The sequence below is a fragment of the Ornithodoros turicata genome, chromosome 10, assembly GCF_037126465.1.
Source record: "Ornithodoros turicata isolate Travis chromosome 10, ASM3712646v1, whole genome shotgun sequence".
Lineage (NCBI taxonomy): Eukaryota > Metazoa > Arthropoda > Arachnida > Ixodida > Argasidae > Ornithodoros > Ornithodoros turicata.
The window spans coordinates 35,497,047-35,513,746 of NC_088210.1; the positions used below are offsets into that span (position 1 = coordinate 35,497,047).

Genomic DNA, 16,700 nt, shown 5'->3' on the forward strand with positions numbered 1-16,700 from the left:
AAAACTTTCGTCAAAAAGACGTCTTTTGTGATCAGTAGAATGACTTTTCAAAATTGAGTCCTTCTTTTGGTTTAACTAAATTACCAAGGGCGATCATGCTGTCTGAAGCTCCTCCTTACAAAGTTGCTTCGCGGTGCTGACATCGAATCTATATACGAAAGGAGATGTGAGTTTCGTAGATCTCTCTTTTTGGACAAACAAGTGGCATTATGTGTGGGTCAGCCTGAGTAGCATTTTGACTCTGGAGACCTTGACCGTAAAGATTTTAACGCGTCTTCTAACAAAGGTTTTCCCCTATGATAGAAGCTTCCCTTCCGAAGTCTCGATAAGAAGCATCCGAGCCGCGGCGCTGAGTCCGGTCGATGGGAGTTGCGCGCGCAGCGGCGGCGGCTTCTTCGTCGCGTTTTTTGGCGGCTCTCTCTCCCCGAGCGGGCGGGCGGACTCCTCCGAGGTCATCGCCGGGACCAAGTCAAGGGCTGTGTACGCTCATGCGTGGGGCCGGCCGGTCGCCCTGAGGCCATGGGGGCCAGGCGGCCCCCTTGCCGCCCCCCGCGCCAACCCCCCGGACAAACCCCTCGAAGACAAGCCTAGTGTCCCTGACAGATGCCCTCAACGCCTGGCTCCCCCGGCGAGCCATGACCGCTTGGCCCTGGACACGCCTCGGACTGCTGGCCCTCTGGCTAGTCGTCGCCATACAGACAGGTAACTTTCCTTTATAGACCTTATTGTCTTTCCCCGTCAAGAGGGAAAAAGCTACATAAGCTTGTTGCTCGTACTTGGCTATGTTCGTCACTATAATTAAGCCATGGCTGTCACCCACGTACACAGCCCAATATGGATTCAACGATAGAACAATTCACAGCCTGTGTAACCCAAGCAGCCTGTATGAGCAATGCCGGCTCTCATCCTCTGTTGGTTAGGCCTAACATCGTCTCCCGCTCGCTCAGTTGAATCCACCGTCAATTTCTGTCGGCTGCAAACGCGATTGGGTTTTGTGTTTCTGCTTCAAATAGTACGGTCTGTTAGTCACAGTGGTCTTGATCATTCGACCAGTGTCCTACAGGGTTAAGCGGGGCTACGTCAAGGACGCCATCTTGTCCCTTGTAGAGTGGAGGGAGCTCTCTGCGGCATGGTCGTCGGCCCGCAGTGTTGCTTGCTCGCTTACTAGTACGCGGGTACTGTTTACGTTCTTCCGCCAGTCCGGGACGCTCAACGGAGGACATTTTCTTTTACAGCGCGGATAGTTTTATTATCGCATAAATAACTCAGAAAGATCGTGGATAAATTTAATGGATGCATTCTTTTGCGGAAAGCCAATTGTTTTTGCTCGACATCCAACAGAGTCTGCTAGGAGTTGTTGCTGCACCTTTTTTCCTTTCCTGGGTGACGAGTTTTGTGCGAGAATCAAGGTTCATTTTTTAAAGATACCTTTAATTGTATTGCAGCGTATTATTTTCGTGAGAAAAACAAATGAGAAAGCCTGTGGATAACTATATTGGACTATATAACTTGGATAATCAAGGATGAGAGCGCCATATGAAACCATTTACAACTACTGCTATTGTATTTCTCTCAGGATATTTCGCCTAATCGCTATTTTATTCTTGTCGTTTTAGTTTCGATGCTTGACGAAGGATTGTCTCGTACAGCGAATTGTGTTGCAAACATAACGCGAGAAGTAAATAACTGAACCACAACAGTCATCGCCTTCGAATGGTCTAAACAAAATCATGCTACATTTATGCGGTAAAAAATCGAAAAACCTCCCTTTTAACTAGAACTGGCGATTATCTCCCAAAATTCCTCCTTTCTGATGTAATGGGCTTAAAAAACCCTCGTTGTTTACTTGAGCAAATGTATTTTCGTTTATTTGAACGACGGCTATTATACGGTGTTAACGTAGTTGACAATGAATTCACTATTGATCAACGTTGCTGTAGCTCATTCAAACTAATTGTATTTGCTAAGTAGAATATAAAGTTTTCTTCCGCAACGTGGCACAGTTTTCCGTTAATTCGATGGACTTAAAATGTATAAATAAATATATTTAAATGCGTTAACCTTCAAACTCACAATTTACGAGAGCACAAATAGAGCGTGGCGCTTTACTCTTGGCGTCATCGTCGCTTTCTTCTTTCGATACTTTTTCTAAACTACCAAAGTCGCAACGACACAAACTGGGGTTTCCGACCGTTTTATTTATTCATTTCTCGCACGCAAATGTGACTGCTATCTTTGTTGGAGTGAAGGGGCTCACACAAGCTGACTTCTAAGGAAAACCGAGGAAAAACCCACACACATAAGCAAAAAGAGAGCCGTAACAGCAGTAGGGAAATATTTCTTACAGTATTAGTAGAAGCTCTGTAATAAAAAGGTTTCTTGGTGAACCCTCGTTGGTTACTTGAACCGCGTCGTCTGTCATCTGGCAATTTCAAAAAAGAAACATGTCTCGTTTCCATGACTACGGCCGCTCGTCTAGATAGCTCCGAAAGCGTTGTTTATCCTCCATCGATAGACGTGACGTTGGCCGACTACGACAAGCAGTTGTATCGCCACCACTCACGATCCAGCCGTCCTTGCTTAGTCGGCCGGTGTTGGAGCTCGTCACTAGGAGAGCAAAGCCGAAAAGTCGTCCTATAATGTTCGAAAACAAACGTTGTTCAGCAACCAAGGGCTTCCCGTCAAAGTACTTGCTGATTAAGAAAGGCGAGAATTGACGTTGGAGCACTTGACGCGATTTTCGACCAGAGACTGTAAAGGTACGGTAACGTCTTCTGAGTAAGACGTTCAGGTGTTTCGTAGCACTCCCATCACAGTGTAAATGGACGAGCCTAATAACACTTGCAAGGAATCGATACCATTACTCCAAAGTATTGGTGGCAAAATCGCGAATTGGAGAATCGTTATTCCAGACGTCTCAAGGAGGACCGCCACTGCGTATTAATGACTTTTCTTGTTTCAGTATTGGCCTCCGAGGACGAGGAACGCCTGGTGCGGGACTTGTTTCGGGACTACAACAAGCTTATCCGGCCCGTAGAAATAATGAACATGACAGTAGAAGTTGAATTTGGGTTATCATTTGTGCAGCTGATCAACGTGGTAAGTTCACCGTCCTTTGATCATACCTAGGCATGTTCTGTGTGGCCAATGAGCTGAGCAAGCTGAGGTCATGGGGGTTCACATTTGGGAAACACCCCCATGCAAAGTCCCCGTAGAACGAAATATTTACTACGCTGGCTGAGGTAACGGAAGGGACACTTTCGGTAGATGTGGTTCATTACATTATGGTTCTACTGCACGCCAGAATGCCGAGGAAAAAAACAATTATTCTTCTACGTGTCGTATTTAGCGAGATACAAGCCCTGGAACACACTCCCGAGCAAACCGCAGACGTCACAGTGTTACCTCCATTCCCATTGGACTTCTCGTGCGCTGTCTCCGGCAAGGGCTGTGATGTCACATCCGTATGAGTTTCAGTATTTCATTTTCTCCCTCTTCGCTGTGAAACGTTCAATGCAGGTTCACATGGGTGCAAAGAACCGTCTTTTACGTAACGTATCTGGGGTAATGTGGGATGTCCATATTTAGGAGGAAGCAAGACAGGACGAGAGGAGTAAACTACACACATGTCAAGTGTTTAATGAAATGATCAAACAAACACGAGGGAGGAGGAGAACCAACCGTCAAGCTTTTTTCCCTTTAAGTCCTGAATGGTCACGGAGGAACTGTGTATGCTCACTCCAATGTGGCCAATGAGCTCATCATGAACGGAGCGAGTCACAGGTGCACTTGAGAGCGAAAACGATAGATAAGTCTAAAATTAGCGGTTGAAATATGGTTCCTAATCCAATGGTCGGAAGATGTCACAGGGTCGGCTCAAAGGTATAAACCAAGACATGATACATGCCAAGAATGCCAGTGGGCTGAGAAAGTGAATGTCGCTTACAAGCCCGCATAGGTGGACGAGCCATTGACAGTGTTCTGGTTTGGCAAACACGCGACTGAGTACCTGGACTTGACAAGATGTGTCCATCGGCTCTTGTCCAGTTGAAATTGGAACTGACACAAAATTTAAAGACGAGGTCGTCGTTCAAGAATAGACCGCCGGTGGGATAAACGTAAATGGTGACCACGCGTTTAAAAAGTAAATCTACGCTCTCGTAGCCATTAAAATGTAATTTCATTCTCTTTTTGTTTGCGTGCACAGCCGACCCTAGTATTATGAGTGTTTCCCACATTAGGATTTTTTTTTTTTTTTTCAGAACGAAAAAAATCAGATCATGACGTCCAATGTATGGTTGCAGCTGGTGAGTCTGTCCGGAAATGATGATCACGTGTCCGAGATGAAAGACCACTCGGAAGGAACTTTGTCAATTGCAGGTATGGACGGATTATCAGCTCAAGTGGGATGAAGCAGATTATGGTGGAATTTCTGTATTACGGTTACCGCCTGACAAGGTTTGGAAGCCTGATATAGTACTTTTCAACAAGTAAGTATAACTTTGTTTTTCGAGTGAGTGATGAATAGTTGATAAAAAGGAAGAAAGTGTGTGTGGTGAATCGCAGTGCTGATGGCAACTACGAGGTGCGTTACAAGTCAAATGTGCTCATCTACCCGAGTGGTCAAGTGATGTGGGTGCCTCCGGCCATCTACCAAAGCTCCTGTACCATCGATGTGACGTACTTTCCCTTCGATCAGCAGAAATGCGTCATGAAATTCGGCTCGTGGACGTTTAACGGTGACCAAGTGTCCTTAAAGCTCTATAATGAGAATCCCTGGGTGGATTTGTCCGACTACTGGAAAAGCGGTACCTGGGACATCGTAGAGGTGCCGGCTTTCCTCAACGTACATAACAACAGTAAACAGAACCGACCGACGGAGACAGACATCTCCTTCTACATCACGATCCGACGTAAGACCCTCTTCTACACGGTGAATCTCATCCTGCCGACGGTGCTCATCTCCTTCCTCTGCATCCTCGTCTTTTACCTCCCAGCTGAGGCTGGCGAGAAAGTAACACTGGGCATCTCCATCTTGCTCTCACTCGTCGTCTTCCTTTTACTCGTCTCCAAGATCCTTCCTCCAACGTCGCTTGTGCTGCCCCTCATCGCCAAGTACCTGCTCTTCACCTTCCTAATGAACACCATGTCCATTCTGGTGACTGTCATCATCATTAACTGGAACTTCCGGGGCCCGCGCACGCACCGAATGCCCAACTGGATCAGGGTGCTCTTCCTCAAGTACCTGCCGGCGGCCTTGCTCATGAAACGTCCCAAGAAGACACGCTTGCGATGGATGATGGAGATGCCGGGACTCGGACTTCACCACTACCACCCGCATCACCATTCACCACCACCGCCACCGCCACCCGCGGCGGATCATAAGCCCAAGGCAAGTCCCAAGACACCGGCAGAGTTCCTGGAACTGGCAGATGTTCATCATCCTAACTGTACGAGGAAACAACAGCATCGGAGAGACTCGGACAGCACGGATGTCCTCTACCTTAGCCCTGAAGCGTATAGGGCCACGGAAGCGATAGAGTTCATTGCCGAGCATCTGCGCTGCGAGGATGAGTACATTCAGGTACACCCCCTTTCTCTCGGCTTATCTTGTAACAGATAACTTATCTTGTCTGCAGATCCGAGAAGACTGGAAGTACGTTGCCATGGTAATAGACCGACTGCAGCTTTATATCTTCTTCGCCGTGACGACGGCGGGCACCATTGGTATCCTTCTGGATGCACCCCACATATTCCAGTACGTGGACCAGGACAAGGTCATTGCCTTCCACCGAGGGAAAAACATGTGAATCCTCTCCGCATGGTGCTTCTTCCTTGTCCGAACGGCGGTCGATGGTTCAGCCAACGAGAACGGACGACACGAAGCCTCTTCCTGTCGTCTGTTTCACTTTCTGGGCTTCGGCTTTTCTGGCCGCTTCACACAGTGCGTGAAGGCCCTATGCAAGGCAACGGCCTCTTGTCAACACTCTAGGAGCCAGCGCTCGTCACCTTTTCTTTTATACGCTAGCTTCATAATCACACGGGTAGAGAGACCACATTGATCTCTTTTCATCAAGTTCGTTGCTGGGGTAACGAAATCAAGACGTCGTGTCGTACGCTGGCTCCTCGTGACGTCATCGTATGCGTGGCAGAAATCCCTTTCCCTCTTCCGTGCACCGCTACAGGGAACCCCGTTTCCGTTATTTATCTCCAAAAAGAAAGGCAGCAATAATTGCAATAGCATTGGGAGCCTCAATTAAGGCCTTCTTAAAAAGGAATTTTTTGTTTTATTTCGCAAAGGACAATATCGTGATTGGAAATATCTCCATAAAGACAGCTGCGTTAATCAAGTCCGTTGTCAAAGTAAACTCCCGGGGTGAAGCCCACGTTCAACTGTGGACGGTGCATGGTTTTCCTTCTTGGCCACGACACGAGCATCTATACTAAAGCCGGAGTATTCTTTGTGTGTTTCAGTGTCTTCTAGTGCTCAACAAAAGACAGAAAGAAACGGACTCCCAACTTGGAGACGAACTTTGGTGACACAAAAAGTTTTTCTTTTGTTTTTTTGCTCTGCAAAGGAACGTCTTCACAAACTATGGTAGCGTTAATACAACTAATATCAAAGGGTACAATAAAGGAAAAAGTATACTATGTACTAAATATATAAACATATACACGAATACATGTTTTTCGAAAGATAGCAGTGTGACATCCTGTTTTTTTGTTGGGGAGTTTCCATGAGACAAAAAGAAAATGCTCCTGGTCGATGCTCATGCGATGTCCCGTAATTCCCAGTGAGAATTTTCTTAACTGCATATCGGGTCATCATTAGAGAGCTGGTCTCGCCAAGAAATAAGTAGTGAGCGAAATCCAATAAATGGAATGTACTGATCGCATAAGAGTCGACAAAGGTATTATCTGGATGTTATATTAAACGTGGTAGTTTGTTAAAAGAAAGGTATGCTCAACGTAGTGAATTTCTACCGCTGCAGGTTCTTTTGAAAATCTTGTTACACAGCACGTACGGGGTCGGTTACAACTCCTTTTTAAGACGTGACAATAAAAGGCGTTTGACGCCAATCTTCATTTGTTCTCCTCTCTCATCAAAGCTATCCTAGGCGCTTTAAAAACTCTTTCAGCTACGCCACCATCACTGAATCATCCTACACTCTTAAAAATGACCTTCATCACATAGCACGCTCTTAACCAGCGTTCTTTCCCCCGATTTGCTGAAAACGGGGGGAACGCCATTTTTGTGGCATGGTGCAGTTCATAACTGACACAAAAATGGCGTACGCCCCCCGTTTTTATCAAATCAAGGGAGAGAACGTTGTCATTCGGGATGATGGTTGGCTAGGAATGTGTTTTGCGGTGAAGCTCTATATTTAGAGCCTAGTCTTCACCACGTAGCACGGTGAAGGCCAATCATTGCATAGAATCACTCCTGATTTGTGGAAAGTGTACGCATGAGTAACCCGTTTCTAACCAATCAGGGGTCGGAACGTTGTCCTTCGGGATGGTGGTTGGCTGTGTGGTCAAGTTCTGCTTTTTGAGTGTGTCAAGGACAGTTTTATCCCTCATACAATCTGCTTTCCGTAAAATAAACTTCCGAGGACGAATGATGTGGTTTCACAAATTCGGCGCTATCACCTATGTGATGAAATCGCCGTCCCGAGAAATCCCGGCTGTGAAACTCTGAGGCTTGATTGCTACCTTATCGGCTGCACAGCTCAAAAGCGCTTTCGATAGAAGTCATATCTGGTCTTCTTTTCTTCAGTTTCATCGACCATCTTTGGTCTTAACGTAGAGCAAGATTTAACGTCGAGTAGCGCATCAGAAATTGCCGCCCGATTTCCTACGTAATGTGTGAATGGAACCTGGTACTACTCATTTCCAGGAATCTCATGAAATGCAGTAGAGTTTCTCTCTCTCCCGTTATGTTGGCAGTTGAGCTTAAATTATGAGGATTGCAGTAAAGAAGAAGGAAGAAAAAGAACCAGGTGGCTAGTTGGTTCATACTAAAGGAGGAACCACATTGAGTAACGTAAAAGCCTTTCTTCGTGTGCTTCAACACCAACTCACGCTGGCTAACGGACGACTAGAAAGAAAGAAAGAAAGATTAATTCATGGAAGTGTTTCGTGGGCTTTGTACACAGTGCCGGAAATCCTCCCGTGATTTGTTCCATTGAGAGATCTTCGGCGCGAGTCCCCCTGTTCATCACAGAAAGGCCATCAATATGAGCTGAACACGAAAAATTCCTACACGATATTTTAGGAGGAGTTTATGATATCTATTCCTGCTGCAAGTCTGTATATGGTCACAGTTGCTTCGTGACGTTAACACGTGACAATCAGGACCGTAATGTACTTGAGCTGCATAACGACGATGATACAAACATCCCTACCCGCAGTCTTGAACGCCTTCCCTTGACAAGAAAGTCAGCAGTTGTTGTATGTATAGGAAATTTGCAACTGTTCTTTCGTCCGCAGTTTCTAAAACATCTATCGAAACTTTTCTCTTTGACCTGACACTTGAGCAGAAACGAGCGACTCTCTTTTCAACTCTCGCCATTTCATCCGTTCCTTTTTCTCTTTCGACGATATTCTTTGACCCGCGTCCTCCTGCACCTCGCTAAGCTGAGCCAAGCCAAGCCTAGCCAAGCGCTCATTTCGGGCATAAAGCTTGAAATTTATAGCCGCTCTTACGCGTCACCACCTTCTCCCCCTCAATCCTTTCTGAACACAAAAGGATCCTCACTTTTGGCTTTTTTTCAACTAAAAGAAGAAGAAAAAAAAAACAAGTTATGCGTCTGCTACGTGTGTGACGTTCTGTCGTTTGCTACTTTTTTCTGTCTTCATGCGTATCCGTGCACTTTTTAAACTGGAGGGACACTTTGACTTTCTAGCTGCGCGATTGATGAGTAAATAAATAAAAACGTAGAGTGTAAAATGGAAGAAAAGCGTCTCCGGAGGATTGGTGTCCACTGATGCGCGTACTCCGAACGGGATAAGTAAATAAGAAAAAAAAAAGAAGAAGGAACGCTGCGCAGTGCATCTAACGATGTCAAGATGGATGGTCAGGGAGGTTTCAAAGTGAACGGGTTTTCCGGAGAATAATTTACTGTTCTTCTTGTCTTTTTGATGAGAACCGTTGACTTTGGTTGTTCGGAAGAAGATACCGTTATTGGTGAAGGAAACATTTTAAAAACCCCATATCTAGTGATATCCCTGTCGACCTCCATACTTGGAAGACAGCTTTACGTTAATTATTTTGCCTTTATAAAGCTTCGAATAACGCCGTGACTCAAAGCGACGTTTTCTTATCAAAGTCACAGACCAAAAGAAATTTTTCCCAGACAATTATTTATAAATGAAACTTGTTCTGCCATGTATTCTCTCAAGGCCTACCCCGCTCCCAGTCAACGCTGTAATGAGGAGAGGAACAATGTTGTCACTTGGCAAAAGTGATACTTCTGCTTCACATACGAAACGAATATTTTGAGCGAGTGATTTCTCAAGACACGCCATTTATCCTGAAAGAGAGAAATTCCGAGACCTTTCCCTCCTTATATTTTAGAGTAGTTTCTTAATTAAATAGTATGCCAAGACAGACATAGGTATAAAGTTTCTTCAAGATGCGGTAGTATTTCGATAATCGCCGCTTGGGATTAAAAATAAACTGCGGAAATCTTTGTAAGTAAGCTTTTCTTGTCATCATTTTTCGTGATCGCTAACTGGAACCCTTTTTTTTTTCTCGTAATTTTATAGCTATTTTTTGACAGCTAGACACCCAACCGTGGACTGGAAGACGTTCAGAGACTCAAACTGAAAGACAGCATGCGCTCTAGACGAAGCCTGCACCGTGAAGAAGTTGTGAGCGAGCAGGAATTGTTCTTCTTAGCATCTTCAACTATGTAAAATTTTCCACCAGCTTGCCTGCACTGTGCTGTAATAACCACTTCCAAAGCGCCCAGTGAATAATGTATAACACGGCCTCGGACTCATTGCCATCATTGGTTAAACGAGAATGACTTGGACTATCATATCGCTGCTACGAAATCTTGAAGTTTACTCTTCCGAGAGTGTCACACAGTCGTAACGGTTGGGATTTCTGCATCGTAAATCAACGACTCATCCTGCAGAATATTTCTCTCCAAAGAACTTCGATCCCTGCATGGACGGAGGCGCTGCGATCGCTCTCCATCCTCTTCCCAGACTCACTCGTTCGCTCCGGTTCAACATCGGTTCAACATCGGTTCACTGTGAATGCACATATCACCACCATCGTAACCTAACCTAATTCCAAGTCCATATCGGCTCCATTCTTGAGCGTTCCGGATGGCGCTGTCAGAAGAACATCTTCCGCGCAGGCGCAGGGAGGAGCTCTGGCTTCTCGTGCTGTCGTTGTGCACGGCGACGGCATCTCGGGATGCCAAGAGGCTCCACGATGATCTCTTGAGTGACTACAACCGACTCATTCGCCCTGTGGGCAATCACTCCCATAAGGTCACTATCGTAGTTGGTCTCAAGCTGTCCCAGCTCATCGACATCGTAAGTCCCATGCATGCAAATGCTCTTTCCAAATACACCGTATCGAGAGTGACGAGATTTGTTTTATAGGTCGCATATATCAACCTCCAAAATATAGATACTTATTGCTGTGCCTACAGAGTTGAACGAGATATTTATGTCCACGTCCTGTCGTACATTATATAGGCATTCAGGGGAGTCATGCCGTATTCAGAACCCCTGTGACACTGAGCACTTTTTGATTTAGAAATTTTAATGGACCAACGAGAAAAATACATAATTTCACGTGAGGAGAGTAGCGTATGTTTCAAAGGGCAATTATTATATCTGTGAGTTTTCTTTACTAGGATATAACAACTATGATGAGGGCCGTTTCTTGAATGCGTCTAAGTGAAAAGTTTTCTCTGTTGCTCGAAGGCCTCTTGACGGACTTAAAATGGCGCCCAAAAGGGACAGCAGACACGTTGTTCTTGAATAGTTTTGTAGAATTCCGTTCATTCCAAGACGAGTTTCGTTCTTTCAGAACCTCAAGCATCAGGTGATGACTACAAACATCTGGCTCGAGCAAGTGAGTTTTCTGATACAGTAATTAGGAGTAAAATTTTGAAACATTTCCCGCCGCAATATTTTCCTCGAAGCTTCGAGGCTTCGAGGAAAATATTGCCCGTAAAATGTTAACCTTCGGTGCAATTCACAGAAGAGAACTTTGCCGTCGGTTGTTTTTGGGCATTTTTTTTCTCGTGGATGGAACAAAACTCCAATTATGTAACGTTTTCCACTAAATCTTGAAACATAAGCGAGGAATCTGAACGACATATCATTTCGTGCTTATGGAGGAAGCGATTCTAAGCGCCCGTTTTAATTGCTGTTGATAGGAATGGGAAGATTACAAGCTCAAGTGGAACCCCGAAGAGTATGGCGGTGTGGACATGATTCATGTACCCGCAGAGAGTCTCTGGTTGCCAGACATCGTCCTCTTCAATAAGTAAGCGTGAAACAAGTTGAAAAATGCTAGCTAGCCAGTGAATATTTTCTATGCAGCGCCGACGGCAATTACGAAGTGATCCTGATGAACAAAGCGACCGTGTATTCGACTGGCAAAGTGATCTGGAAACCGCCCGCGCTTTACAAGAGCACCTGCGAGATAGACGTGGAATACTTTCCTTTTGATGAACAAAACTGTCTCATGAAATTTGGCTCGTGGACTTACGACGGGATGGAAGTGGACCTGGTCCACGTGAAACAACATCCGGGTTCTACTGTTGTTGAAACGGGCATCGACATGAGCGAATTCTACAAGAGCGTCGAGTGGGACATTCTTTTGGTACCCGCAAAGTACAACAATGAATTCTACGATTGCTGCGAAGAACCCTTTCCGGACATCACTTTCAACATCACCATGCGCCGAAAGACTCTTTTCTACACTGTGAATCTTATCATCCCTTGTGTGGGTATCTCCTTCCTGACTGTCCTAGTCTTCTACTTACCCTCCGACTCTGGAGAGAAAATCACCTTATGCATCTCCATCCTAGTGTCCCTGACCGTGTTCTTTCTCCTCCTCGCCGAGATTATCCCACCTACGTCCTTGGCAGTTCCCTTACTGGGAAAGTATCTCCTCTTTACGATGATCCTAGTCACCTTGTCCATATCTGTGACCGTTGGTGTTTTGAATGTTCACTTCCGGTCGCCATCCACTCACAAGATGGCACCCTGGGTGAGACGAGTGTTCATACATGTGATGCCAAGACTTCTGCTTATGCGGAGACCTGCCTACAAGACGACAGAGGACGAAGACCAAGTACCAAAGTTGGATCCACTTCAATTGGGGAGGATGCGTCCTGAAGTGTCCACGGGGGATCTGCTGGGATCCGGCGCTCCTCGTCAATATGCGCCGGAGATGCAGAAGGCGATTGAGAGTATTCTCTTCATTGCTGAACATATTCGGAAAGAAGACGAAGATGAAAGCGTGAGTTCATTTTCTCTTTGTCTATATCGCCTTGGAAGAAAAGATAAGTCGCTCGGAGTTGAGACGAAAAATGCCCGCTCAACTCCGTAATGTAAACTTCCCATATGCCTCATTCTCTCTCGCCTCAGACGAAGGAAGAAGAAGAATAGCTAGCGGTGCATATTTCCACGCCCAGAGGGCTGCACTAGAAACAGTAAACACGCAAACAGTTAAACCTATTATTAATAGTGCTACAATGAAGATTATTGGACGATGAGACTAACAAACCACGGAAAGTAAGCGAGTGAAAGAATGATAATCGCAAAAAATATCTACTTCTCTACACTTGAAATCATTATAAAGGCACCGCATGCGGACTATGGGTGAGAGACGTACAGATATGCCTATAGAAGGTGGGAAATCTAGAACGAGTAGATGGAACATGAAAACTAATAGTAAGGTGCATCAAGAATGCATTATTATGAAAGAAGTATAGATACCGGCGCTTGCTTAGGGATAGCGTACCAAGTTTTCACAGAAGATGGTAATATTCATAGTACCACAACCTACGCGAAAACCTATCATAAATAATTTTAACGAGTTTCCTTCGTACATTTTCGAGATAATCAGACTGAGTACTAGAAATAGAGTTACACACAGCGGAGGCAAACTCCCGACCGAGGCTATAATACACCGTGAGAGAAGTTTCGATTAGGAAAAGAATGACGTGCCGGCAAAAGCATTTGCGATGAGAAAGTTTTGTGTAAAGTATCTCGGCAGCAAAGATGAGGTCGATGATCAGTCAACTGAATCCTGCAGAGCGCTATGACGCCTTCATGTAAACCGTCGCCAGTCGATATATCTGTCCATGTACGGTGAACCCTCGTTACTATGACCATGGTCGTTCCCGAAAATTTTGGTCATAATGCGGAATTGTCATATTAACGGGGGGATTTGCAGAGGTTTCACAGCATTGTTCCCCAAGAGTATGATCGTAAAGCGCGTATGTCAGATTATCGGGGGTCATATTAACGAGGGTTCACTGCATATGTTACGGAATTCTGTCTCCCAATTTAAAGAGCGGAATCCTCCTTAGTCTTACGGTACATGGGACACTTTGGTATGTTACGTGATGGACAGCGAATAAAAATGTTTTGGCCGTTCCTAAAACACGCGCCCAGCTATAAGAATTGAATCCTTTCTGTGTAGGATTGTGAGGACTGGAAGTACGTGTCCATGGTCCTCGATCGCCTCTTCCTCTGGATCTTCACCCTGGCCTGCCTTGTGGGAACCTGCGGAATCATCCTTCAGGCCCCGTCCCTCTACGATGACCGGGTTCCCATCGATGTCCAAATGTCGCAGATCGGTCGCGAATCCTTCGTTCATTCGCCCTAAATGGTATACCGTACGCGACCGTTTCTCAGGGCAACTTCTCCCGTCACATCGGCTGCACTTTCAAAGAGTGTTTTTGACTTCTTCTTCTTCTGCTGCAGAAATCCCCGACTACGAGACACTAGCTTCCAGAGTACTTCCAGACGGTTCTCAGTCGCCGACCGTCGTTAAAAAAAAAGTGCGCTTACTATACATAATTCAGGGGAATATTGTTTGCTGCACAGCTTGCATTCTTAAAGCACAGGTGGGTGAAACAGCTTGCATAGAGGTGGGCTCGCTCTTAGCCAGTCACCATCCCGAATGACATCCATCCTTGATTGGTTAAAAACGGGAGGAGTGGTCATTCACCGTGGGTAATAGCCGAAAGTTGGATTGATCCCTGACCTGGCGTGCTTTCTTTCATTTCAAATTCACCGACTTGAACTATGACAGAAAGACGATACGCATGGAAAGACAATAAGTGTTCCTGTATGATAAAGGAAGATTATCAAAGGTGACGCACTTTGAAATTTATCCCATCGAACGTAGCATGGTTGATATAAGGTTTCAACTCCGCAGAATATAATGTCCTTTATTTTGCAGCTGGGGACAGCCCTTCAAAGGCAGCTACACTTTCTATCCATTGAATCGAGTGTAACATTTAATACATGTATAGTCTCTTACAGTCATACTTGCTTCTTTTACACGGTTAAATCTACGTCGAGGACGATAAAAGAAATGCGCAGTGTATAATGCGCTACCTGTTCCAAAAAAGAAATTCGGTGTTTGTGGTGCTCTTTTGTTTTTCTCGTTAAATGCATTTTACGAGCCGTAAACTGTGCTCGTCAGAGGGAACTAAATCCCCCTCTGACTCGTAATTAAAATTGCAATTACTCCTCTGTGCAGACGTCCTATAGTACATGTATTAACAGCTTGCGAATACGGATAAGCCAAATTCTTGCGCTTCCTTTCTTCACCAACACTCTCCGAAAGTACAGTTCTAAACGATAAATTGAAACAGAACAAAAAAACCTAACCCGTAGTACTGGGACGATCAAAGACATGAAAGACCGAATGGCATCATCGCGACAGGCGATATATAGTTGGATTCCGCCGACGAACGCAAATGCAGAGCGAAAATATACTTGAAATTCCGGGCCGTATATGAATGTTATTTATTCACTCGGCTCACATTTCATCCTCTATCGCGTTGAGTTAACATTACATACGGCCGGCTCTTCTGCGAACTTGTCGTCCTACCTGTATGAATGGCCTTCAGTGATGATTGCCACTCACAAGAATGAAGGTGGTCATTCCTTCCGATTTTGCCTTCACTCCATCTACATTGAACCCTCGATAATCTGACATAGACGCTTTACGACCCTGGGAAACAATGCAGTAAAACCTCCGCAAATCCCCCCGTTAATATGACAATTCCGCGTTATGGCCAAAATGGTCATAATAACGAGGGTTCACTGTATGTATTTCCAGACGTGAGTCTTTCATTTCCAACAAACAGATCCCTCTGATCTTGGCTCGGATTGGTGAAAACATCCGTCGCATTGCAACTGATTTGTTCGATCAGTGATCGTATCTACGTGTTTACCCGAATTTTGCAATGTTTTTCACGTAGAACGCGCCACAAGTACAAACTCCATTCAAAAACCCCCGTCATCTATACGACCGAGCATTTCTCTCTCTTTTACGTCAAAATTGGTTTCTTCTTTCGTGCATGTTGCGTCACATTTTGAAATATCAGTAAGGTGTTGTCCGCTCATTTGGCTCTCAAGCTAAGCATGCTAGCGGCGTACACACTCACAAAAGGGGATTCCTACAGATCCTGTCATCCGAAAATTAGGAATGTTTTTGGAAGGAAAGGGGATCCCTCTGTTACAACACAACTCTTAGCCAACCACCATACCGTCATGTTTTCTTCAAAATAGGGGGAGGAGTCCATCTGGGACAAGCATAACTCCTCCCATTTTCAGCAAATAAGGGTAGTTGCTGTCTCTCTTCTCCGCTTAATTTAATGATGGCTGCGTCGGGACCTTTCTCGAAAAATTACGGGTACGTTCTCTCCTTTTTCGCCAACATCAACATCAACAACTCGTCCTGCTCGAGCTAACGTCGTAGTTTTCCTCTTTCACCTTGAGCGCTGGTTATTTGTAATAACGTCGCCACACTATATTCAGCACGCAAACTGTATTGTAGGAGAGACATCCCGCTCGTTGGGGGTAGCCAAGGTCGTGCTGAAGGTGCTTGGTTCGAGTCCTCTCTCCATCTGTACAGTCACAGTTGCGCTAACCTCAAGCGGCGGCCTACTATCGCCACGACGGCCGACTTGACTGTGCCGACAGCCGGCGTGGAATGCCCCTTATCTAAGACGAATTTTGACACGCATCGTGGGTACCTCTTATTAGTACGACATTTGATGGGGAAAATTAAATTTGGATGTTGTTTTTTCTCCTTCCTTAATGTTTTCTGGATGAGTTGCTTTAAAACGGATTTCCGACCTGTGTATTGCCCGCCTCACAATGATCCGCGAAGAGGACAAGTCCTTTGGAGCTAGGCTTTATATCTATCTATCGCAAATAATTTCGGCAGTTTTTTTAGGCCGTCTCTCGTACCATGAGGCGAAATAGATGAATAAAAAGTGTCTTTTCTCGCACAATTGATTCCATTTCACCAATTACTTTGTCGCACGCAACAGAAACTATATTTATTAAACGGCCTTTAAGTGAGGCGCAGTCGAAGAAGGCGATAATTACACTTATGACGCGTCTGCCTTATTATTGAGTGTTCTGAAATGATTCATTCAAAGTGCGCTCACCAAGATTTCATCTACGAACACGAG

The 16,700-nt window shown here is 45.2% G+C and overlaps 2 protein-coding genes across 2 annotated transcripts; both read left to right on the forward strand.

Annotated features, from left to right (window-relative positions):
* Positions 1-311: 311 nt before the first annotated feature.
* LOC135370044 (acetylcholine receptor subunit beta-like 1) lies at positions 312-7,086 on the forward strand. The gene is made up of 6 exons (XM_064603720.1): positions 312-702; positions 2,963-3,099; positions 4,263-4,307; positions 4,381-4,490; positions 4,567-5,584; positions 5,640-7,086. Exons 1-6 carry the CDS (start codon positions 636-638, stop codon positions 5,808-5,810), a joined length of 1,548 nt encoding a protein of 515 aa, XP_064459790.1. The 5' UTR covers positions 312-635; the 3' UTR covers positions 5,811-7,086.
* A 3,134-nt stretch (positions 7,087-10,220) lies between these two features.
* Positions 10,221-14,529, forward strand: LOC135370045 (acetylcholine receptor subunit alpha-like 1). The gene is made up of 5 exons (XM_064603721.1): positions 10,221-10,551; positions 11,054-11,098; positions 11,406-11,515; positions 11,572-12,496; positions 13,685-14,529. Exons 1-5 carry the CDS (start codon positions 10,339-10,341, stop codon positions 13,868-13,870), a joined length of 1,479 nt encoding a protein of 492 aa, XP_064459791.1. The 5' UTR covers positions 10,221-10,338; the 3' UTR covers positions 13,871-14,529.
* Positions 14,530-16,700: the final 2,171 nt, after the last annotated feature.